Below are 26490 nucleotides of genomic sequence, written 5' to 3'. Positions count from 1 at the left end.
AAACAAGTAAAACAGCTTTTCAGAATAACAGGGTTATTAGTCCAGGCTATTAAAACATGAGGTTACTATGATGCCATACATTAACCAGTTCTGGAGTACAATTCTTTATGTGTGTGTGTGTGTGTGTGTGTGTGTGTGTGTGTGAGAGAGAGAGAGAGAGAGAGCATTCTAGAACAGTATCACTCAATGTCCTTAGTTACTGATAATGGCTAAATACACACTAATTCCAGTACTACCTAATCTGGAAAATTTTCAGTTGATAGAATGTAAGCTTTTTCTAAGACCTAAGTGAAACAATTCAATTTGCCAAAATCATCAAGAATAATTAAGATCAGAATTAAAAGGTAGGAGGAGGTCAGGGTATTAAGATTCCCTCTAAAAATTTTATTCTATTCTGAAACCTGACACACATTGACATCACAGGGTCTAAATAAAGTAAAACCTGCAATATCCCCTCTAGTAGTTTTAATTGAAGTTGGTTTTTTTTATGATGCCCAATGAAAAATCCCAATTTCAATTAGAACTTTATAAGCAGAAACGTGTTGCTGATAGATCTCGTCCTAATGTGTAGCATAGGTGTTCACAACATCTTTTCTAGGAATAGGAAAAGAAGTAATTTTACTGTGTATGCTAGAGAAAATGGCCTCCTCTGGTGAGCCCTTTGGGAGCTCGCCACCAAAGACTTCCATAGTGTTCCATATTTACAACCAAAGGTATCAAAGGAAAACTTATCACATTTAAAACCAGAATATCCTTTTCCCAAACAGTAATATGAAGTGTTACTCCATTTTCCATTCTACAGATTAAATAAGATTTTAAAAAGATGGATCTGGGGTGGCATTGCTTTGAAAAACAGGATTCAATTTAAGATAGAGCTAGAATACAAAACATACTGAGATTTTTAAGCTCTTTAATATCAAAATATTTACGAAGCATAATATATGTAAAGAATGGCAGTTAACTTTAACAATTTAAATTTTTGGTAAAATTTAATGTGGGCAGAAAATGTTACTTCAACATTTTAATTGTGAAGTATTGCTATATACTTTGTCACGTGGCTGAATAAAGCTCACGGCTTATTAACTAGTGAAGTGTTTCAGTGACTAGGGATTTTAAATATCTCATTCTTTTGAACTTCAACCATGACTGTATAATCATATTCGTTTGTTGTCCCCGAGCCTGAACGAGGTATAAACAAAAATCCCTTAGAAATGGGTAAATAACATACAAGCGTATCTATTTTCACCAACAAAAAAAAAACAAAACAAAAAAAAAAAAACTGATTTGAGTAATTATGGTTACATAAAATTTTTTGTAACTATTCAATCTTTTAAGCATTCTAATTCCCAATGGTCAGAAAGTTTTAGCCATCACTACTGAAGACATGACTACCTTTTCAAAAATTATCATTCAGGGGTGCCTGGGTGGCTCAGTTGGTTAAGCATCCGACTCTTGATTTCAGCTCAGGTAGTGATCCCAGAGTCACGGGATCAAGCCCCATGCCGGGTTCTGCGTGGAGCATGGAGCCTACTTAAGATTCTCTCTCATCTCCTCTCCCCTGCTTACACTCTCCAAAATTAAAAATTATCATTCAGTGCTATTGATTTTATATAAAAATTTTTAGGTTAGGCCTTGCCATACCAAATTTCCTTTCTGCCTTGGTTTCATAAAATAGCCTCAAAATGCAACCCTGTATTGAACTTTTTTTTAAAGTCAGATCTAAACAGTTTATATGTCCTCAAGAAAATCGGCAAACAGCTGTTTTCTATTAACTTGTAGCTCTCCAGAGAAACCTACATATTAAGGAGGTTTTGCTTAATGGTTGTCCATAGTAGGTAAAAGACCAGTAAGTAGTATGAATGGCAGACTACGACCAGACCCCACACCTCGCAACCTCCGTTCCAGAATTAGTACATCGCCACTAGAAGTACCAAGTTAATCAGTATGACTCAACATTTAAAATCGGGAGTATTCTTCTCTGTTAACTAATTTTGTCATGTACGTAAATATATATATGTGAATATATATATTTTAAAAACTACTAAAACCAGATCTACTACTAGAAAAAAGTGTAATCTACTTTCGTATTAAAAGATAGAATTTCAGCTGTTAGAAAAATCAGCCGTCTTCCAAGACAAAAAAACCATGCATCTTGGAAGTTAAAAAAAAAAAATCCAATACATGAGAAGTATTTGGATTTAACGTTAGACAATTAACTAAGACAGTCACACAACATATGCATGTCAGTCTCCTATATGGTCCTAGAGCCTGCAGTATTGTAATTTATTGTGAAACCATGTAACCAAATACTTAAATATATCCACAACATCTATACCACGGTAATGCATAGTACATAATATACTAACATCTCGAAATAAATTTCTATTACAGTTTTATGCAAATTATGGTAGAAGATTATCACCTGCCACATTTTGAAATGGCACCAACTTCATGTAACGTTCTAGATTAATGTACTAAAATCCTTACTGGTAATGATGTCTTATGCATTATCATCTGAACATTTGAAATCAAGCTGTTAATCGAATAACCACAGTATGTTATCAATTAAAATCACTGCATATTCAGATGTTAAAGCAGGAAGTTATACAGCAGGAAAAAATATTTCTAATTCACAGTTTCAAAAATAAAGGGTGCAGTTTTCAAATATCTGATTGCTTAAATTGGTCGATTTAACAACTGCCTCCTTCAATACATGTAAACTATGTTTGCACAGCATTAGGAGATGTCTTTTATTTCAGAAGTTAGTTCTTACTGTTACAGGAGCACCACAAATTTGAAGGAAGAGGCTACAGTGTGAAATGAGCTCACTGAAGGATATGTTAAATAAAAATTTAACTACAATATAAGGTACTGCAAAGCTTTGCTTCCCCCCAGCACAGACCCCTTAATCAGGAAAAGTAGTCAACACTTACCAAATACAATATGTGAATTAGCGCTACAAGAGGGGGGGGAATCTAACTCAACTAAAAGAAAACACTATATTAGCTAACAAACCTGTGACAGCTTCAGAATTTTCCTAAAAATAAAATTCAAAAGCGTACACAGTATTTGTATCCTTCAATAAGGAATGTAGGGATCCAAAGGGAATGAAAGAAACATCTGGCTTTAAAAATTTCTAAGTTGGAAACACACGCACACAAATGGGTAACTGAGAAAAACTGAGTACTTAAATATTCAAATTTTAAATGTGTAAGAAAATTTATAATAGAAAAAGTGGCAAACTGTTATTGTGACTTGATTTGCTGAAAACATCTGCAAATTCACACTGGCATTAAGAAAACCAAAGTTTCAAAAATTTACTCCTCTCTCTCTCTTTCTCCAGATATGTTTTCTGTGCAAAAATAAATATCTGAAAATTGCACTAATACAATAATACTATTTTAACTTTTGTTATTATGAATAATCTGCACATGCTGCTTTACAGACAATACATATTTGTAAACTTGCTCATGCAAAATTAGTGTGCACAATAGGGATACTGTTAATCCCCATACTTAAAAAAAAATGATACCTTATCTTTTTTTAAACTGCCAAACCCTCTGAAACGTAACAAATCTTACACAGATATTCTTGTCTGCCACCTAAAAATCGATTTATGTTGCTGAAACAAAAAGTTATACGAGAAAAACATGGTTTTCGTCTTGTAAAATTTTGATTTTTTTTTAAAGAAAAATTATAAAAGAAAGAAATTCATGGTCACAAAATTTCAACATTTTAATCCTAAACATTACAGGGCAAATAGATACTGGACCCTATCTCCATAAATCCTAAATTTTAATTTCCATTTTTTAAATGTTGCCCTAACCACTAAAACATTAGTGGCTTTACAACCTCTGGAGATTGTGGAAATACAGGTTTCTGAAATAAATGCTACAAAAACAACAATGGAAGAAAGCCAAACTGTCTCCATGAGAAGAGGGAAAAAAATGGAACATTTTGAAGCCTTAAATACTTCTCTTTCCATGTCTTATGGTTAACCTGTCAATTCAGTGCATCATATGGTCAAAGTAATGGTCCCCGTGTTGAACAAACATCTAACTAGTGTCCATTGATTCCAAGTTAGTAGACGATGAATCTTTTTGGATACTTTCAAAGATGGCCGCCAGCTCAGGGTTAGAACTGATCTGTGACTGGAATTCACTCATCAGTGGACTCTTCTCTGCTTCTGGAATGGTTAGCAATGCTGCTACTGCTCTCATGGCAGATCGCTTTAGTTCATCTTGCTTTTCAAACTCCTGCTTTACTGAATTTGCTTTCACCTGTAACATTGAGTAAATTTATATTATAGGTTATAAAGACAGCTCCTGAACAAAATTTAAGCATGTAGAAATTTCTGGTAAATAAAGCAAAGCCACTGTCTTATAGGTCCAAAAGATACATTATACCTAAACACAGTTATTTTTAAACTGTTGAGCAGTAGCTCTCTTCCTTGGAGGGAACATTTTATACAAAGCCCCCTTATAAAAACAAAATTCAGAGCCCTCATGGTTGAAAACAGAATGGGACCCAGAGCCTTACCTGCTTAAGCAAGTCCTACTCTGGCCTCTAAGAAACTATTCTTCTAGCTACCCTGTTCACTCATTTTTCTTCAAACATGTCATGTACTGCCATGTACTATGTATTTCTTCTATGAAAAGTCCTGTTTCCCTCTGAATCTAAAAATAATTCTAACTTTTCAAGGTCCATTTTATATGTCATCGTGCTCATATGAAGTTTTCTAGAACTCCCACTTACCACCTCCTCTACCGGAATACACCATTTCCTCCTTTATGGTGTCAGAATTGATACTTCAACGTATGATACATATCTATAACATTAAAAGCTTTTAAGAATGGCATTTAATGGTGCTACGTTTTCTAAAACATCCACATCTAAAAGGTTAACTTTTTAAATTTTTTTTTAATGTTTGTTTTTGAGAGAAACACAGAGTGTGAGTGGGGAAGGGGCAGAGAGAGAGGAAGACACAGAATCTGAAGTAGGCTCCAGGCTCTGAGCTGTTAGCACAGAGACCAACGCGGGGCTCAAACCCACCAACCTCGAGATCATGACCTGAGCCAAAGTCGGATGCTTAACTAAGCTACCCAGGAGCCCCTAAAAGATTCACTTTTAAAGCCAACTAATACATAGAGTGCTAGCATGGTTAAATCTGGAAAACTACAGTATGGAATCAACTAGGATTCTTGAATATACCAAGTCTGGCCTAGGGTGATGTCTATCAGTGATTACCTTAGTTGTACATGTGGCACGTAATGGCTCAACAAGTCGGTCCAACCTCTGCAGCACTGCACTTGGACAAAGGGTGGAAAGTCTCACCAACATTAAAAATGTGAGCATCTATTAGAAATTCAAACAAAAAATTTAGACTTTGCATTATTTTCTAAAGACAAAATTCCAAATTCTAACAAAGCTTCTAAGAGGAAATGCATAGCATGTACCATCAAGTTTCATTTTAATGTAATCTGCCATTTGGAATCACATAAATTTGTTTCAAAGTTTATTCTGAGGAATATTAATTATGAGCATTAGGCAGATCGACCTTATAATGTGGTCCTAGAGTCCAAAACTAGTAAAGTGGTTCTCAATCCTGGCTGCACATTAGCGCTGGAAAGCTTTAGAAATCTGCCAATTCCTCAACCCCTTTCCCAGAGATTTTTACTTAACCTGTCAGGATAGGGTCACAGATACAGTATTTGTTAAAAAGCCTTGTGTGTAACAGAATGGAAACCATTGAACAAGAAAATAACTAGGAGAAAAGCTCTGTAATAAGTTTCCACTGTCTTAGCAGATATTCCTAAAAAAATCAAAAAGACTGGTTATTCAGTCTTATATTATCCATATATTATCCATATATTATATTATCCTTATATTATCCTTATATATAGATTATATATATAATATATGGATTATATGTATAGAATAATATATATATTCTATTATATTATCCTTATGTTATCCATATAAAGCCCAGTAACTCATAATCTTTTTTTTCTCTTACACTATAAACTACAGAATAAAACAGGAGGATCCTATTACTTCTTTTGGGGTTCTCTTCATTGAATTTGGGAGGGTCAGGTTACTACCACATAGGAAACAAGTTGGAATTCTGATAGTATGGCTGAATTACTTTTCAACTACCACTTTTGCCCTGCTTGACTAAAGGGCCTGAAGAAGAGACAATGAACGTTTTTTAAATCACCCTTTTATAGTTCATATTTAAAATGGACATGAGCAAATAAAACAAAGAGCAGCTATGCAAAGTTCCTACTCTAAAACTTTGAAGGGTATTTCTCTCTAATTTCTACAGATTGCCATGTATATGTGGAAACAGTCCTTCTGTATTATCCTTTAACAATACTTTTGATATTAAGCTTATTATACTGGAAAATAAAAATCCCCCATTCATGTAAGTAAAACAGTTATCATATAGAACAGCTCTAAAGACAGACAAAAGAATTAGCCAAGACACTGATGGAAAACTAAAAAGGAAAAAAAAAAAAAAAACTCCCTTGAGAAGATTACTGTCCAATATTAAGACAGGCCAAAAAAAAAAAAAAAAAATAGTAGTAGTAGTAGTAGTAGTAGTAGTAATAATTTCACTCCTTATACTCTGAACACCAAAACCTGCCTGGACTCTTCTTTTAAGTAATGGAAAGATCTCTGGTCTATGCATTAAAGCAAGCTGGCATACAGAATTTGAGAATTTTCCATCCATAACTTAGACTTGACTTCCTCCTCCAATGAGGTTTCTGGATTTTCCCTGTAATGTTACACTGTATTACTATTACTTTTGCATATTCTAGTTTATAGTACACTTATTAAATCATGACAAGCAAATCAATTTTTCTTAATACACAAGAGTAAATTGCAAGGGTGAAAGTCACTATAGCAAAGTCTTCCTCTAAAGCAATTTATAAACAGGCACAAATATCTTACCTTAATATCATAATGGTCCTTCAAACCATCTTCAACATGATTTAGAAATTCAAAGATATCTAGTCTATCAAGACAACTGTCTAAAAGTGTGTACATACACTCAAAAGCTGCCTTTCTAATATCCAGTCCATCATCAACTGTATGCTTAAATGGACCCATTTCTACCTGTTGAAACAAAAAAGAAGGTGTGGATATACTTAAAAGTAAAGGACAAGCTTAGATAAACAGTAATGTAACTAACTTACCTCTCTTATAAGCTCCTTTCTAACTTTTGTTTCATTATAAAGATGTGGCAGAACAGTATCTAGAAGATCCCTTATTAATGACGGTTTATTATGTGCTGCTGAATTGAATGTGACCAAGGCTACTCTTCTTACATTCAAATCTGGGTCTTCCAATGTTTTTAGGAAATCACCTGAAAATTTTAAGAGAAACATCATATAGTCATGGCAGGGTTAAAATACAATATACATTATATATTTTTTCTAAATGGCTAAGTTTATGTTGATATTATTTCTTCCATGCAGGTGACAGAAGGACATGATAAGTGGAATACAGAACTTCTTTTGGCAACAGGTAATCAATTAAACCCACTCACATTCAGACATGATAACCGATTCTTAGCACCATTATATAATGCAGAGGGTATGGAATGAGTGAGTCCCAAAAGTTCTTCAATTACGTTTACAGATACTTAATTTAAAAAAAAAGGTAGGTTGCACAGAGAAGTGACGGAACCAGCAGCTATAAAAATATTGCTAATGGTGCACTCAAGAGTTCAAAATTAGTATTTTCACTAAAAGCAACAAAAATAGAAAAAACTGAGTTCAAATAAAATAATTAGCCTGAGACAGATCCACTGCTTGATAAACTGAACACTATTAACAAGTACACAATTTATCGGATGATAAGGAGACATGCGCCTTCAAAATACTTTTATTTCTATCTTTAATGCCGAATGTATGAATTGGTAAGAGGTTAAGAATACAGAAGGAGGAACCTGAAACTCAACACCGAACAAAAAGTAGAAACTGCAAACGTGGGGAAGAAATTATAGTGCAAAGATGTTTGGAGTCACACAGAGGGGGATCCAAACCACTTCATTTGCCAATTTTATGACTTTTGGCAAGGTACGTTAGGCAAGAGCCTCAGTTTCTCAGCTTATAAAATGAGAATTCCAAACCTTTTAAGACTACATGAGTAGAATAAGCTGCATGTACACTGTTGAATAGTCTGGGACATACCTGGTATTCTTATGGAGCTACCAATCTTCATTATGCAGTCTCAACCCTACAATCAGCAATCTTTTGGAATACATGGGGAAAAAGAGCAGTGCCAACACTTGACTGTATCACAACAGCAATTTGAAAAAATGGAAAGGAAGTAATACTTCAGACACCATACACTGGGGGGCAAACTCAAGGCTGACCCCCCAGGAAACTTCTGATTACAAAAAAGTTCAGGAGATACCTTGGATTCAAAAAGAATTCAAATACACCAGACTAAATCTCCTCATCCCTCTCTTTGCTTAGAATTACTAAGACAGTAAATGAGAATAATACTTTATTCTAATTATCTGCTTTCAGAAAAGCATCTAAAATATTGCTATTATTATGGACAAATGATGACATGGACTAGGATCAAAGATCCCCAAATCTTCAGTTTAAAAATTATAATTTCTAAAAAGCTTCCTAGGTGGTTCTGATGTTCATATTAGTCACAAATAATACTAAACTAGATCATAATTCAAAGAGAATGACAATCATCTGCTCAAATAACTACACAAACGATACACAATAGTTGACTTGTCAACTTGGAAATATGTCTCTAGAGATGTGGCACAGGATTCTTTGTCCTATCTTGTACAACACAAAAAATGTCAACAAATATATCAAAGCAAAAAACAGGTGAGGAGAACAAAGGCAAGAATCTTCCAATACAGACCTTCTTTAAATTATTTCTAGGTCCCAGCGATAGCATCCATTTATCCCTGCATCCCTCTTATTAACTGGTAATCCATTTCTTAACTGAAAATCCATTTTCATTTTTATTTAAGCCAAGTTAGTTAACATGTAGTGTAATCATGGTTTCAGGAGTAGAATTTAGTGATTCATCACTTACATATAACACCCAATGCTCATCCCAACAAGTGCCCTCCATCATGCCCATCACTCAGCCTATCTCCCCACCCAGTACCCCTCCAGCAACCCTCAGTTTGTTCTCTGTATTTAAGAATCTCTTATGATTTGCCTCCCTGTTTTAACCTTATTTTTCCTTCCCTTCCCTATGTTCGTTTTCTTAAATTCCACATGAGTGAAATCATGATATTCATCTTGCTCTATCTCTTAGCGTAATACATTCTAGTTCCATCCATGTTGTTACAAATGACAAGATTTCCTTCTTTTTGATCACCAGGTAATCCACTGTAATTCTTTTAAATTGTGTTTTTTCCCTTTGTTGGCCTACTGCACAATGGCACGAAACTACAAAGCTTCTTTGCCATATCCCTCTATTCTCTCTGCTGTTATTGTCATTGCTCTGTTTCCAAGAAAACACCAAACTAAACTCTAAAGGTTTTTAGTTTTACCAACTCTAAGAAAATTGATGATGAAATCAACACAAGAAATTATAAAATCATTACTAATAATCCTAGAAGCTAATTCTTGACGTCACAGAAAAAGAGACAGCCCTAGTCTTTCTTGGCTATCTTAGTTCTACCCGACTCAGTTTTTTATTCTTCCACTGTTTTCACCTTACATATGAAGTCTTCACAGATCTCCCTAGGAGCTGGAGGGTTTACAAGTAATAACAGAAAACCGGGGCTCCCACAGATAAAGCAAGAACCAAATATGTAGTTGACTCTGAAGGACATCCTAGTGTTATTTACCAATTTCAGTGATTTGCAAAATTATCTGGTAACAACTGCAAACTGAGGGATGATAGATAATCACACATTATCAATTATCTTTTTAATGAAATAATTACCAGACCCTTAAAAGCATTTTAGTTCCTTGGTAATATTTTTGGCTACTGAAATTATTAATCAGTATGTTCATCTTTGTTTCCACTTACCTATGCAGTTCTTTAACAATGGATCAATAGGTTGCGGATGATCAGAAATAGTAAACTTCACAGCTGTAACCACAGAGCTTCGGGCATACGATGAGCCTAATTAAAAATAAATTTTAAGTCTACTGGTATGTAAATTCACTAAAATCCACGGGCATCTGTATCATTTTCAAACCACTTTCAACTAACACCAGTGTCTTCAATTCCTTAAAATTCTCTTTGGTCCAGAGGGGTGACACTTACTGTTCTCAGGGAAGCAAAGTTTTACTCGTAAACTATAATCCCATTAGGTTTCAAAAGAAATAATGTCTTCTGGGAAGGAGAAGGGCTGGAAGAACAGCAGTGGGGGATCTAAGCCCTCACAAAAGGGAAGTGTTTAAACCCACAATTTCTTAAAAAAGCAGTTTCTAAAAAAAGCAATGGCTATTATTATCCCCTATTTGGTCGAAAGGAGTTGACACTGGTAATCTGAAAACAAAACTCTCCTAGGTTCTTTCCTTTAAACTAAATTCATTAATTTTAGTATTATAATTAGTAGTACCAAGCTCCTTAGGAGACATTAATTCAACAAACATCTGTCTTTTCCACAATTTTAAGATTAAAAAGTAGCACTGAAATATAATGAACCTGGAAATTAGAACAGATTCATGTAACCGTTATCTTATTATTCTATCTTTTTAAACAACAAAATGTCACTTGAATATGGCAACAGGTTCTACATATAACACAAGATTGTTTTAGCTTCTGCATTAGGCATCTTTCAAGGTTACCAACTGCTAATAAAATTTTAAGTAAGAAAATCTAGGTACCCACCTGATATCAAATACCCCTTAAGCCGTGGAAGGAGAGTTTCTGGATCAATTAGAGTGAGTTTCCCTAGACATTCAGCAACAACATTTCTGGTTCCTTCTTCTGCACACTCACAGTGCTTTAGCAATAAGGCCCAGATATTTTCAACATATGGTTTAAGGCCCACCACTGATGCAGAGCTAATAATTTCCTTCAAGGAATGAAGCAGAAGATACTGCCTTTTGGGTTGACTGGTTATTTCTTGTAAGACAAATGGCAGATACTCAGGAAGGTTGCCCACGCTAATGCTGCCTAGTGCATAGGAGGCTGCTGATTTAACTTCTTCACTAGGAGATGAAAAGGCTTCTAATATTACAGATTTTAGTTCCAGCTGCCCACTTAAGTCAATATGATGCCCAACTTCTCCAAGAGAAAGCAGAGCTAAGAGACGAATGGAATCTGTAGACCTTGAGTTCTTAACATCTTGAATAAATTGACCTACTACGGCTGGTCCTTCTTTAGGGCATGCTCGAGTAAGGGCAGCTACACATTTGGCGATAGAATAGTAAGACTGCTTGTGAGTAAGAGCTGTGCTCTGAGAATAAACTGGACCAGTCAGCATGCGCAACAAATCCATGTAGCCTAGATTATTTGTTCCAGTGACAACCAGAGCTTGGAAAAAGTCTAGCATGGCGCTAAGAGCTCCCCCCTGCAATAAAGGTGATCTCACAAGTCCAATAAGTTCATTGAGAATGGATCCACTTATTTTTGAAAGGGAGGAGGGATACACTTTCGCCAGTGTGGTAAGAAAACTGATAGCCATCTGTGAAACATGCATATCGCTTTCGCTGATAAGAGGTGGGAGCTCATCTAGAACTGCATCTATCATGGCAGCTGTCAAGCTGTCACTATAGTTTTTAATTAGAATATCTAGAGCAGAAAGGGTACCCAGTTTCAAAGCTCTCTGGTTTTTCCTGAGAAATGAAGCAAGGATAGGAACCCCTTCTCCCAGGACAGGCCTCAAATCTATCTTCAAAGGCGACCCAGCAATCAGTGTCAACGCCTTCACTGTGGTTAACCGGGTAATTTCATTCTTTAGTCTCTCCAAGAAAATCTGAAGCGTATTAGGCAAATCAGAACCCAAATTGTCTCCAAGGTTGCAAATAATTTGCCCCATACAAGAAATAGCCCTTTCCTTGACTTCCTGATCAATGTCGGCTGCTTTTAACCTCTTAATGGTGCAGGTAAATAGATCTTTGATATAAGGAGTTGCATCAAACGAGGAAGGCTGATCTAAAGGACGAATTACTTTGACAAGCTGTTGGGTAACAAGAAGTGCTTCAGATGTAATCTTGTAAAATGGGTCTCCGACACAAGCCACCACTGGAGGGACCAAAGCCTGAACGTGAGGATGGAAGACTTGAGGAGAGTGGTTACAGAGGATTACATACAGACACGACAGAGCATCAATCTTCAAATTTGATGAACTTGATTTATCATTCAGTGAGAAAATGATTCCTAAAAAGCCAACAAAAAAAAAGTCCAATAATTCTTAGTTTCATGAAAGAAAAAAATGAAAACCTAATCCCTAAAATATTACTAAAGTTTCCACTTCATCATACTATCTCTAAAGTAGTAGAGACTCCACAATCTACGATAAATAGGACAGCCAAGAAAGTTAGAGTAAGGTTTTAAACTCTGTACTTGAAAGTTTCTAACTTGAGTTCAAGATGGTTGTACGTGCAAATTAAGTTGTCACAAATTACGCTTTTGAAGCAAACAACGATTTAAGCTTATCGAAGACTTAATAATAGTCTGTGATAAGTCCCCAAAGTGATTTATCTTTCATACCTGGTACAAGTACAGGAATGTGTTGCGTTAGGGCTCCAGGTAGTACATTTACCAGTTCGGTTAACATGTTAAAACAACACTGCCGGGTCTTGACACTTTTTTCTTTCATCTGTTTGTGCAGAGCTTTAACAATGTTGGGAACCTGGAATTATCACACACTCATTAGCTATTGGTATTTCCTCAGTACACTTACCACAAATTATAGGGGACGGGGAGAATGAACAGTTTATCTTTTTTTGTCAAATTCCTAATTCCGCTATCTACTAACAAGATTGTCTGATGCAGCTTTTGTTGTACCCACTACATTTGTTTTCTTTGAACTGTATTTGCTTTATACTGATAACAGAGAAAAGCTAGCATTAGCTCTCTAACAGAGCAACAAGTCTTCCTTAATTAAAGTAGAAATCTAACCAAATAGTAAATTTTCAACCAAAATTTTAGCAACATAATTTATAAATGGCTTTTTGAACAAAAATAGCACAGATACGCATTAAACGAAAAGGGACAAATTATGGAAAATAAACCATTAAACAGGTCTTTATTTTTGCTTTTAGTTTGCTCTCACAATGAAATAAGACCTCACTTCAAAATATAGCTACATGCAGCAAGTTTATGATTCAAAGACATCTGCTTCTAAACTTTCTAACGTTTTGTTAGCTGGTAAAACATACATAGGGTATTTGGGTGGGAGGATACATACAGACACATACCATGTTGAAGAGTGACCTGAGGGCTAGAGACAAAAGACAACAACCTGATTTGTCAAACCATCAGAATGTCCCATGATTTTACCTGACTTCTATACATTTATTTAATGGGTTGTGTCCTCCATACACTTTATCTCGTTTCCTTCTACAGTGCATTCTTCAATGTTCACCTTTAAGTTCACCAGGAATTTTCTGTTAATTTGTACTACTTGAAGCAAGAGACATACGGTATGTACATCTCCCATAGTTTCGTTGTTCAGTCCCTCTCAACATCTGTTTTGTAATTTATAAAAATGCACCAATGTGTACACCATTGGGCTGCTGTAGGGATTAAATACAAGATAGGAAAATGCCTAGCGTGCACCAAACATTCAATAGGAGCTATCTAGCTCTGATCTTTAGAATCTTAGAGATGTCCTAAAGTGAAAAATATCAATGCCAGCTCTTAGTAATAAAAATCCATAAGTATACTTACTATGTACTAGGCACTACACTAAATGTTTACATAGATCATCTCATCTCTTACTTCCCTGGGTAGACAATTCTAAGTAAACCATTACTACGCGTGAGAAAAGTGAGGTTTAAAAAAATAACTACCTTGTCCAGGATCATGCAGCTAAATTAGAGCTGTGGAGTCACACTACTTGTGTTCATACTTTGCTTCACTCCTAAGATTCCTCTGTTAACATCAGAGATAATTTTACTGAATCTTAAAATTATTTTAATATTGCTTATCTAATAAATCAAGAATACCTCCATCAGAATAAACTATAAGTGACATAGCATGAATGAGTATACATAAACTCCTATAGAAGTATATCCCAGAACTCTGCTTCGCTGAAGATGTCCTGAGACTCACATTTCCATATAAAAACCCAATTTTACAAGATCATATTTATGAACATGACTTTCAATCGTACTTTTATTTACTTTTTTAATTTTTTTTTTTAACGTTTATTTATTTTTGAGACAGAGAGAGACAGAGGATGAACGGGGGAGGGTCAGAGAGAGGGAGACACAGAATCCGAAACAGGCTCCAGGCTCTGAGCTGTCAGCACAGAGCCTGACGCGGGGCTCGAACTCACGGACCACGAGATCATGACCTGAGCCGAAGTCGGCTGCTTAACCGATTGAGCCACCCAGGCGCCCCTCAATCATAATTTTAAACTGACCTGACTCTGAAGCATTGTCAGAGGTGTTTCTCCCTGCTCCATAGCATCAGGGTCACACAGCCAACTTTGTACAGGACGAGTTTGCTTCAAAAGAGAAAGGTATGCATGAAAAACGTCTGCCTTTACATTCTCTTCACGCTCTTTAAATCTCGATATCAGTGCAGGAGAGACAGTCTTGTAGAATTCTGGAAGCATTTCATGCCTTGTGCTAACTACAGCATCCAAACACTTAGCAGCCGCACGTCTCACTTTCCAGCTCATGTCGTCATCATCGCTGTATTCGTCGTCACTCCCTAGAGAGAAGTTTTAATGTTAACAGGTAAGAAAAGTTTATCATTGAATACAGAAAGTGAATCGATATTCAAACTAAGACAGTTTTAAAACTTTTCACTTAAGTACAGCAAGTGTTAAAAGTGCAAGTACTTAAACAGATAGAAATTATACCAGGTTACATATAAATTAACCTCTAAAGAAAATAATCGTAATTGTTTTTAACTCGTTAATCATCTTCTCACTTATTATGGGTAATGAGCAGCTTAAATCATTTAAAATCATTTTTAAATTATTAACACATGAAACTTCTTTCCAAAATAAATACTTGTAAAACATAAATCTCTCATCCCAACCTTTTAAACAGTATGTTTACTTACTTGACTCTATAGGAAAAGCAATCAATCAATCACAGAAGGCGTTAATAAAATAAACCAGCAAATATGATTTGTGACTATAGATGATATATTAAAAAGCATGGTTACAATCCTAGGACATGCTGTAGACTAATTTTCTGGGGAGAAAAAGAATCCTGACTGACATCAGCTTTCTTTGGGATTACAAGGGTTTTCATTACATTTAATGATGGGCTCTTAGGAAAAAATATGTGTATTTCCAACCTTTCAACGTATTCTCGTGACAGTTTAAAAACACAATACTTCCTCAATTACAAGAAAATCCTTCTAACAACAAAGCACCATCTTCTCCAAATTCCTGTTAAACCTTAAAACAATAAGCATTCCAAGTATAAGCATTATCAACTCCACCTCACTTATGTATGCTTCATTACATACAAAATCTCTGAAAATTATTTCCTTCCAACACTATCAGACTGAATCAGTTGGGCAACATAAAGTCAGGAGGATGGCAAAAATGCTAGCAGTTCTTAGAACAGTCTAAAATTAACAATAATTTTGTTATTAGATAAGATTATAGCCCTGACACGCTGATTCCTCAGTGGGGGGAAAAGATGTCATCTCTTCACTGGCTTATATTCCAATTAGCTTAGTGACAGCTAAATGTGGCCAGCTATGCCTTACAAAATCCTAGGATTATATTAAAGTTTTGTTTACTTAATTTCATTTTGGCACATTATAGGAAAACCTAACCACATACTACTAAACCCAAGGCATATGACTTATTTGCAAATACATATTTGAAAATTAAAAGGTACTATATCAAAATAGATTATTTAAAAGCAAACAAATAAAGTTTTCCCCATGGCAACCCATGTGAATTATTTTGTAGAAATATACTTTATTGGAAAAAAAGGGTTATTAAAACATTAAATATCCTAATCACTGAAATTATGGTGCTTTTATGTTACAATAACACTATGGTGCAAAGACAGTCATTAGGTATAACCCATGAAAACTGATGTAACAGCTAAAGGACTTGGTTAGTTATTCAACATAAGTACCTGGCACACTAAAAACCAACAATCAAAACTTGGAAGATATTGCTACTGCTTTTTTCAAAAGATATTCTATTATAATCCCTTCATTAATACAACACATTTACTGAGTGCCTACTGTGTGCACTACCCTAGGCACTGGGATAAAGCAGTCAACAGAGAAACTAAAACTCTGTCTTCATGAAACTTACATCCTAGATGTGGAAAATAATTACAGTATGTCAAAAGGGATTAAATGCAATGAAAATAAAAACACTGAGAAGGAATAAATAAAGAAGAAAGCCCGGAGATGAGAGACTGAATGAGGGGGGTATGCAAGAAAAAGTAATTATGTATAACCTCAAAGTTTTTGGCCTGAGAGACTAAGATGAGATGGAAAAGGCTAAAGAATAAACTGGTTAGGCAGGAGATAGGGGAAAAGTGGGGAGAAGATATTTTATACCTAAGCAGTGAATCAATTAAGCAGATGTATACATGAACTTAAAAGTCACAGGAAAGATCTGGAATAAAGAAAAATTTGGGTTTTCAGCATAATGATATTAAATGACATTTAAGGATATTAAACCTAGGAGACTAGGTAAAATTAACAAGAATATGAGTTCACAGAGAAGTCTAAGCCCTGGAATACTCTGAAGTTTAGTGGTCAGGATTATGAAGAGCAACCAGCACAGAGACTGAAAAGGGATAATCACAAAAACAGGACTATACCCAGGAGAGTGTGGTACCCTGGAAGTTCAAGAAACACTGCCGAACTTAGTAACAGGCAAACATTTGAGATCACTGGCGATCCTGTCCATCACTGAAGACTAGATTTAAGAGAGAAGAAAAAAGGAATTGGAGAGCGTTCTTTTCAGTTCGGTTGTAAGAGACACTGGGCATTAGCTGCCAGTGTAATATTGGGTTAAGGGAGATTTTTTTTTATAGTTGCTTGTTGTTTTAAGACAAATGAAATTATAGACTTAAGAGGACATAAATTCAAAAATCAAAAGTATGAAAACTATCATGAAATCCACCAACCCATATACCACATAACTTACCTATTTAATTATCTCCACTATGATTCTTTTAATACTAGCAGAAACAACACAAACATCTATGTTCCTAAAAGTGCTATCCCTTTCCAGAGTACAAATCACAGCATGAGGACATCAATCTTAGGAGCCTGAGAAATGTCTAGATTATTTATGAAAGTTAAATGGAGCCTCAAACAATATTTAGGATTTTTCATGAAAGTATGTATACAACCAGCCAAACAACTGAATATGTATATCTACATCACAGTTTAAAATAACCTTCATTTCCCTCCTTACAAAATCTTTGTAGAAATTTGAATAAAGAAAAATAAAAACAAAACAAAACACACACACACACACAAAACACAAATATCGTTTATATTGCTAGCTAAGGGAAAAATACTAACATCTTTTTTTTCTGTATATTAAAAAAAAAATAAAACTGGGACACAACTTTGTCCCACTTTTTCACAAAGCTTATTAATAAGTGCCTTAATATTTTTCTAGAACAGGACTCTGAAAATGTTGCACAGCAGTTTAATACATAGATGCCCCATAATTTATTTAATCAACTTGCTATTGTTGAATACTGAGGTCATTTCCACTTTCACTATTATAAATAAATGGTACAATTTGGGGTTAAGAATCCTCTCCATCTATAACACTGGCTCTTTGATGAAAATTTAACACATTGCTTCTATATAATTTGAAATACCTTGGTCGTCATCATCACCACCGTCTGCATCCATGGCATTTTCATCTTCATCTTCATCATCATAATTATAATTTGGATCATAGGTAAGATATTTAAGACAAATATTTATAATGGTAGAAACATGAGGATATACTTCCTTAGGACATCTGAAGAAAAAAATAAAAGCTGCCTTGAATAACTATTTTTCCCCTTCATGTAATATCTGACACAGTTTGCTTTATTACCAGATTTCTTTCTTCCCTTTAACATAGCACAGGAAAAGTGGTTCCTAGCCTTTTCAATAGCAATGACTCGACATATTTTAAAATATTTACTTTTCAAATTACACTTAATTTTAAGATGAACTTTCCCCCTCACATTTTCACATCTCTGAAATCAGGATGATTCTTACAATAAATGATATACTGTGGTTAATTTAGGGTGGAATAGAAATCTGTATATTTATGTCTATCTTCTGAACATATGACTAGAAGACCAAGCCCAAGTGAACATGCTCTTCAGCAACTAGGACTGTTTGTCAGGGCACACTCTTCTAGGCTAGGTCTTCTAGCTATATGCTATACGTTCTAGCTCTGGCTATATGTTCTGAGATAGAACATAGAAATGCCCCACAATAAAGGAATAATTAAAAGAACAGAAACAAATCCCACAAAAAAAAAAAAAAAAAAAGAAACAAATCCCACAATTTCTGATTTTAAAAATTTGGTATGGGGGCGCCTGGGTGGCCCAGTTGGTTAAGCGTCCGACTTCGGTTCAGGTCATGATCTCACGGTTGATGAGTTCGAGCCCCGCGTCGGGCTCTGTGCAGACAGCTCGGAGCCTGGTGCTTGCTTCGAATTCTGTGTCTCCCTCTCTCTCTCTGCCCCTCCCCTACCCATGCTCTGTCTCTCAAAAATAAACATAAAAAAAAATATTTGGTATGACCATGAAGCTGCTTCTCAAAACCATGAGTGGGACAAAGGATTATTGCAGATAACAAGTGAAGTCTCAAGACACTGTGCTACCAAACTTAATTCTCACCAAAGGCACAAAAAAAAAAAAAAAAAAAAAAAAAAAATCTGCTACTTAGCCAGTATGGCCTTCCAGCACATAAATGCAGATTTTATTATTAGAACCAAGGTTTCCAAATTGAGATCCACTGTCCTAGCAAAATGGAGGTGATAAACCTCAACAATTGCTGAAAAGATATAAAATTCACTATTGATTTTTGGCCAGATAATTAATTTACCCTAATGCCCTTTAGGATAGTAACCACATTATCAAATTACACTAAAAGACAACAATAAATGACTTTCTAAGTTCAAGTCCTAAGAATGAAATGGAAACATTTCAAAATAAAGACTGTATTCTGAAATATAAGATGATATCCACTTCAAATACTATATGATCAGCTTAATAATTTAATCAAGATACATCTGAAATCCAAAACTCAAATCTTGACTGTCAAAACAATCCATTTCTCCACACCCACCTAACCTAGAGCTTAATTATTACTCTAAGGGAACATTTTTATTTGAAAAATAGAGATCTTAAGACTTACCTTCTCACAAATGACTCAAAGGCTTGAATGCAATACTCTCTTAGTTCATCGTCATCTACATTACAAAATTTTACCACCAAAGGAATTATCTTCTCAAGGTATTCACCTAAGAAAAGCATATTGGTTCTTAAAAATATTCATTTTTTTCTTTAAAGAAAATTTTAAAGTATTTAAATATTTCTTACCTATTCTATGACCAGCTTGCCTACTAATTGCAGCAATACATTGTATGTAGGTCCTTGTTGTTGACATGGAATCATTTTTGGACAATTCTGACAAAAGATGTTCAATAAGATCTACAAAAACTATATTTCCACAGCTCATAACCAGATGGCCAAGAGCAATAATGGTTCTTTTCCTCACTGCAAGTCTAGGGCTGGTCAACTGGGGGAGCAGACAGGTCAGAATTGAAGGATGGAAATTAACAAGAAGTCCTCCTTGCCTTAAAATAAAAAAGAAAACAATAAATAAATTCAAGATGTTTGAGCACTACTTAAATATCTGGCCTCTGACCCCAATGTAGTCAAAGAGTAAAAATGTTAGAAGGCATTAATTCATATTCAGAATTAAAGTAAAACTAAATTCTTACTCTCTCTACCAACCCAACTAAAAAGTTAAGTAAATACAGTTTTGAAATTTGTATCCCAAAATTCCCTTCTGGAATCTAGAACTGTATCCCTATCCAACCAACAAGCTTGAGAATACATGAAAAAACCAATGGTCTTGTCCCTTTCTCCCCCTCCCAGATTTCTAATTGTTTTCTCTATTAATAGCTTTTTCTCTATTATAGCTTTTTGGGAGTTCACAACACTCAAAATCTCAGCATCTCTTGACTATCCCTGCTGCCTTCCTCAACACATCTATATACAAAGTTGCATTGATCTTGTTGATTCAACCCTCTCTTCTAAATCATTTCACATGGGCAGTTCAAGGAGTCAATAGCAGTTAAGCATCTATGTGCCAGGACACTGCAACTGATCCAGTCACAGGACAAGAAGTCTAACTGAATAGTTCCTACTTAACCAAATTAAGTATAAATCCCTCACCCTCTTCAACATAACCACAACCTGTGAAAATGATTTCCTACTACTCTTCTATTCATTTCATATATGATGGAAAACAAGAATACAATGTTTCCCAACTCCAAGATTACTTAATGCTAATATATTCTAAGCCTGGGCACATACACCAGTGTCCTATCCATTCTTCAAAATTAAATTCAAATGCCAATCTTTCTTGGAATCTTGGAATCGTCCATTTTAAACCCAAAAATACACTTAATAGTTTCAGTATTTAGTCTCATTCAATCTTACATTGTAGTCATTTTTGTCCTTATCTCCTATAGTACCATATAAGCTCTTGTGTGTGCCAGGATGACTGCTCTTACCTTTCACTATAAGTATGTACCAGACGAAGGCATTTGATTATTTTCAAGTTGCAGTGGATCAGGCAAAAACAATATACAATGAAGACATAATGATTTGGAGAATTAGGGACAAAATGAAATTGACAGGTCTTTTAAGGTATATTCCCCCTAACAGTTGCTTAGATCTTCCTATCTTCCCAAGTTTGACCTCCAGATGAAAGCAAACACGGAACAAATGTACAAAGTCAAGCTCCCTCCTCCCAAAACATGCAGTATAATCATGGGTGCTAAAATGTATACCAGCATTATTTTAACTGGAAAATTTGTTACTTCTACCCACACAACTCTTATCTAAATAGATCATTATATTCAAAATATAAGAGTAAAAAACTATAAAAACTGTGATGAAACATTCAAATGACAAATTTAATTACTTTTCAAAACTACAAAAAATGCTTGCTATGCAGTATTACATGATAAATAATTAGCTTATTTCTCCTCTTACCCCTAACCACATATCTATAAAACAGCCACAATTTAAATATGAACAATTAAAAAATAACAATATTAAAAATAAACAAACATGAACAATTTTAGGCCAAATTTTATTTTTATCAAAAGGCATTTTAATAAATGCACAGTTTTTGTATTACAAATAATATAAATCACAGGCATGTTTACCTGCTCAACATATCAGCCATAATATCCAAAGCTTCTAGCTGAACAGACACATCTTCCTGCTTTGCTATTGCACTGGTAAGACGTCCAGTAATCTTTTTACATACATTAGCAGCTAATGCAGAGCCTGCATAAATAATAAACCAATTATAATTTCAAGGCAAGTAAGTATGTTGATTCCACCTTGTATTTATGGTGGTTACCAGATATTCAACAACTCAAAACTTGATTATAATCAAGACTGACTCAAGAGATTCATTTCAGAAAAATATGTATTCCAAAACAGATTGTTTTCCAATAAAATAATTTATTAGACATAAACAAGAATAAGAGATAATAACTGCAGAAGGAGTACACGACAATGGCAAAACAATACCAATTCAACAGACTCTCCTGGACAACTACTTTTATATACAGAAATGACTCGCCTGTGGAGCCAGTAATGGCTATAGTGTTTGCACCTCTAGACTGGAAAGCAGAAATGATTATTCTTCTACTTGAATACTCTTATTACTAGTAACCTAGATATTTTAAAATTTCTGTGAACTAAAAACCAAATATATTCTAATCTCCAATACCTAACATGGTCTCTTAAAAAAAAGAGAGAGAGAGCTGTAACCTAAAATAAGATCCTTCGTACTCCAATCCAAAGATCCCAAAACTTCATTATGAAGTAGAAATGCTGTTCCAAAGAACTCATAAATCAAGGTTATTACTATTCTGAAGTAGATTCGTATTGTTACTGGCAAGTGGAAGAAAAAAAGGAACAAGAAATAATCTAAATGGTTAGAATTCTTGTTAGAACCAGAAACCAACTAAAACATGTTTCAATGAGAGAAAAGAACTAAGGATGATTATCAGTGTTAACTAATACAAGAGATATTTTATTGACATAATTAATCAATGTAATAATATAAGAGATATTTTATTGAAATAATTAATAAGAGTAAGGACAAACTGGTAAGATACAGTAGAAAAAGCATCAGCTTTGGATTAAAAGATAATGGAGGATTTGAATCTTTACCCAAACAGGTAATCGAAACTTTGGGTGAATTAACCTAGTCTTTCTTTCAGTTCCCTCAACAATACACTGGAAATATTAAGACCTCCCATATGGCTGATCTTTAGACTAACTGAAATAATACACGTGAATCATCTAGCATGGTAGCTAGTAGAGCAGATGATTAATAAATACTTGTTAAGTAAAGGAGTAAAACCTACACACTTAGACTACATTACCACCAGTCTCCATCTTTCCATGAAATAGGGAGGTAATAATTTCTCCCCATCTGTGAATCAGACCATCAAAAACCTTAGCCTGCTGATTTCAGCTGATAGCTTAGTAGTCAAAACCAATTCTAAAATCTGCATTACCTAAATATTTGTGCCAGAGACCAAAATCTAATAGACAAATTCATTAATTGTAGTTTTAAATTACCAAGGTAGCTGTAGATTCAGCCTTAAAGATACTAGTAAACTCAACTCTTTCACAGCTGTTTTAATGGTGTTAAGTATTACACATCATAAATCTTGATACAAAGCAAAATTAATACTGAAAATAGAGAACTAATCAGAAATAACTCAAAATTTTGGTTATCTTTTCCCTCATTGCATAGGTTGGCATTAACTCTATTCTGTAGTTATGGTACATACAACAATATAAAATCTTGGTATTCCTACAAGATACTTAAATTCAATCAAAAGATATTCATTTAAAACTGAAAATTGAATTTATTTTTAAGCAAAAATAGGACTCCAGGCTTTTTTTTTCCCTTGATTGTTCAATGGGATCTTTACAAAGACCTTTTGACAGGCACTGCTCTCCCTCCCTGACCAGGAGAAAAAAAAGGTGGAGGGCAAAAACCTCCAAGTAAAAAGGAACTAGGAAGAAAATGGTGCTCTTGCTTACCACTGGAAGCTGGAGGAAGTTCTCCAATTACTGTTTTAAGGCCAATACTCGAAATATCTCGAAGTTGTTCTTTATCAGAAAGCATGTTAGTGCAGAGGGTATCTACAATTGTCTCTACTTGGTATTCTTTCACTTTACTCACTAAGGGGCCAAGACTGTAATATAAAATAGAAAATAAAGTTTTTAATTTACATTAAATACAAAAACAGAAAAATAGACAAGTAAAAGAATTTCTTCTGCCTAGCAACTACCGGCACAAAGCAAATACACTATGCCTGAATCACAGATAGTATATGAATAAGGGTTTAAAACAAATTTGATTGATGGGTTTCCCACATCTCCCCACTGATTTCTACCATGGTATCATGAAACAAGATGCTTACCACCCCCCCAACCCTTCAAATACACAACACATTTTTTTTAGTAATAAAAAGGCTAATTAGGAGTCTGCTCCTAACAGGGATTCTACGGTTTAAATGAAATAGCAATGCCATCCAATATTTCACTTTGCCAATTTTAACCCTTCCTTCCTCCTAATCATCACCAACTCTATCTTGTGAACCAAAAAAATTTACATCCCTCTTATTTTGTTTAAATTTTTAAAGCACTAAATAATCTGCTGCAAAAAGTTAGTACTACTCTGTCTTCCCAAAGAACCTTGTATATTCCTTCCATATTAGTATCTTACACTATTATTATAGGTTTGCATGCAGGTCAACTGTTTGAGGATGAAGAAAAGTTCTTCCTTTGCATGCTTCCCACAGAATTTAAGATAGTAGATGTTTGGTGCATGAATTTTCACTTAAGAGCCATTGTATTCAAGACTATACTGAATAAGAAAAGTATGGCTCCTATCTCCATACATTTACCACTGGTTGATAAGGAATTCACACAACTACTTGAGAAATGAAGGCATTCACTACTCTACACAATTTCTTAAAAAAAAAAAAAACTTTTAAATTCAATGTTATTAGCATTTACAGGACAGGAGACTGAACCTTAGGGACAGATTTTTAGGTACTGGACTTTGATGGAATATTGTTAAAAAAAGAAGAGCATTTCAAATGGAAAGATCAGAGAACAGAATGAGTGGAATGCATACTGAAAGAAATGAGGGGTGAAAAGAACTGTTTGATACAAAATACACATAAAAGAAAACAGGAAAGGTAGGCCCCTGAGACATTATGGAAACCTTTAAAGTCAGGCCAGCAAATTTAAATGTGATGTGGTAAAATTGGGAGCCAGTGCACTTTGTCAAGCATACATGACATGATAAAAATAGTTTAATTTGATAAATGTCAGATCAATGTTTCATATACAGACGCTCAATTAGCTGTCAACTACTTGACTAGAGAAGTCCAAGGCAGTGCAATTTGGAGAATTAGGAGGACAAAAAACAATCAGGAAGATTGGATTTCTCCAACAACAGTCCAATCCAAAATGATGGCAATGACAAAAGAGACATGGCATATATGTAGAGACCCAGGTGAAACAATGAAAACATTAAGAGTGAAAATAAAAGGGATTCCAAAAAGGAATTTAAAGAGTTTAACTTCTGGCAATGGCAAAATAGTTTTGTTGGACTAACCCTTCTGCAATAATGTCTGTCAACTCTCTAAAACTGTATTTTTGAAAACAACAACTTGAATGCCAGATAGTGATGTAACTAAAACCAGAGAAAGATCTACCTAGAACTCCAAATCCAATGAAATTATTCCTTAAAACTGTAAAGATAATTTATTATCACAAGCTGAAAATTTATCACCACCAAACCTGTACTATAAGAATTGCCAAAGAAAAGTTCTTTAGGCTGAAGAAAAATTAAACCAGATAGTTACTCAGATTTACAAAGATTACTAGAAATGTAAATGTGCGTAAACATAAAAGGCTATATTTAGAAGACTATATGGGGCACCTGGCTGGCTCAGTGGTAGGGCATGCCAACTCTTGATCTCAAGCCCTCCCACTGGGTATAGAGTACTAAAAAACAAATAAATAAATTTAAAATTTAAAAAGACTATATAGTTTTTCTTCAAACTATAATATTGTATTATAGACACACATACATATATTTAAAAAAAAAGCACAAATACAGGAAGAAAGTAAATGAAAAATGTTTCAAGGTTTTTATATAATTTATATCAACTACACAATATTAACTTTTAATAGATTGCCATAAATTTAAGATGCAATTTATAACCCCTAGAGTGACAATTCTCAACTTTTTGGTTTTAACACTTTGAAAATCAATCAAGATCCCAAAGAGCTTTTATGTGCACTGTATCTGTCGATGTTTATACCATATTAAAAATTACAAGTAATGAAAATAAACTATACTCTCAAAAAAGGTGAGAATAATAGCACTGTTTTATATGTTTGCGCTTAAAAAAATGGATCTCATTATCTGATTTTGCATTCAGTCTGTTGTGATATCACATGTCATGTGGCCTCTGGAAAATTAAACCATGCACTTAAAAGAAAATGGAGAGCCAAGGGGAAAATAACACCTTAGAATTATTCACATAATTTTGACACTTTCAGGGTCATGGGATGTTCCAAGGTCCCCTGAATCAAACTTTAAGAACTGTTGCTATAAAATATTTGATTAATCCAGGGGCGCCTGGGTGGCTCAGTCAGTTGAGTGTCAACCCTTCCTATCAGTTCAGGTCATGATCTCGCAGTCCTGAGATCGCCCAGTCAGGCTTTGAGCTGACAGTGCATAGCCTGCTTGGGATTCTGTCTCCCTCTCTGCTCCCCAACTCCTGTTCTTTCTTTGTCTCTGTCTCTCTCTCAAAAGTAAATAAACATTTTTAAAAAATATATTTGATTAACCCAAAAGAAGGCAGGGGAAAAAAAAAGAACCCAGAACACAACAAAAAGAAAATAAGAAAAATGACACACACCTAAATCCAAACAAATCAATTATTTACAATAAATGTCAATGGACTACAAAGGCACTCCTATTAAAGGGCAAAAACCATGAAACAATAAGAAAAAAAAGCAAGAATTAACTATCTGCTGTCTACAAGACACAGCATTTAAA

At 34.6% G+C, this 26490-nt stretch overlaps 1 protein-coding gene across 1 annotated transcript in view; it reads right to left on the bottom strand.

The window, feature by feature from the left end:
- Window positions 1-2237: 2237 nt before the first annotated feature.
- The window catches only part of CAND1 (cullin associated and neddylation dissociated 1), a 43160-nt gene continuing 18907 nt past the window's right edge, over window positions 2238-26490 (bottom strand). Inside the window, exons 3-15 of the mRNA XM_042947105.1 lie at window positions 23448-23602; window positions 21542-21665; window positions 19680-19936; window positions 19495-19600; window positions 17955-18100; window positions 14543-14835; window positions 12664-12805; window positions 10837-12330; window positions 10027-10122; window positions 7200-7369; window positions 6955-7119; window positions 5248-5355; window positions 2238-4280 (exon numbers count right to left, since the gene is read on the bottom strand). Of these exons, the coding sequence (XP_042803039.1) occupies window positions 4056-4280; window positions 5248-5355; window positions 6955-7119; window positions 7200-7369; window positions 10027-10122; window positions 10837-12330; window positions 12664-12805; window positions 14543-14835; window positions 17955-18100; window positions 19495-19600; window positions 19680-19936; window positions 21542-21665; window positions 23448-23602 (3481 nt within the window). The 3' untranslated portion in view covers window positions 2238-4055. The remainder of the gene's footprint in view (window positions 4281-5247; window positions 5356-6954; window positions 7120-7199; window positions 7370-10026; window positions 10123-10836; window positions 12331-12663; window positions 12806-14542; window positions 14836-17954; window positions 18101-19494; window positions 19601-19679; window positions 19937-21541; window positions 21666-23447; window positions 23603-26490) is intronic.

This window comes from Panthera leo, chromosome B4 (assembly GCF_018350215.1).
Source record: "Panthera leo isolate Ple1 chromosome B4, P.leo_Ple1_pat1.1, whole genome shotgun sequence".
NCBI lineage: Eukaryota > Metazoa > Chordata > Mammalia > Carnivora > Felidae > Panthera > Panthera leo.
This window is presented reverse-complemented; position numbering and strand designations above follow the sequence as displayed.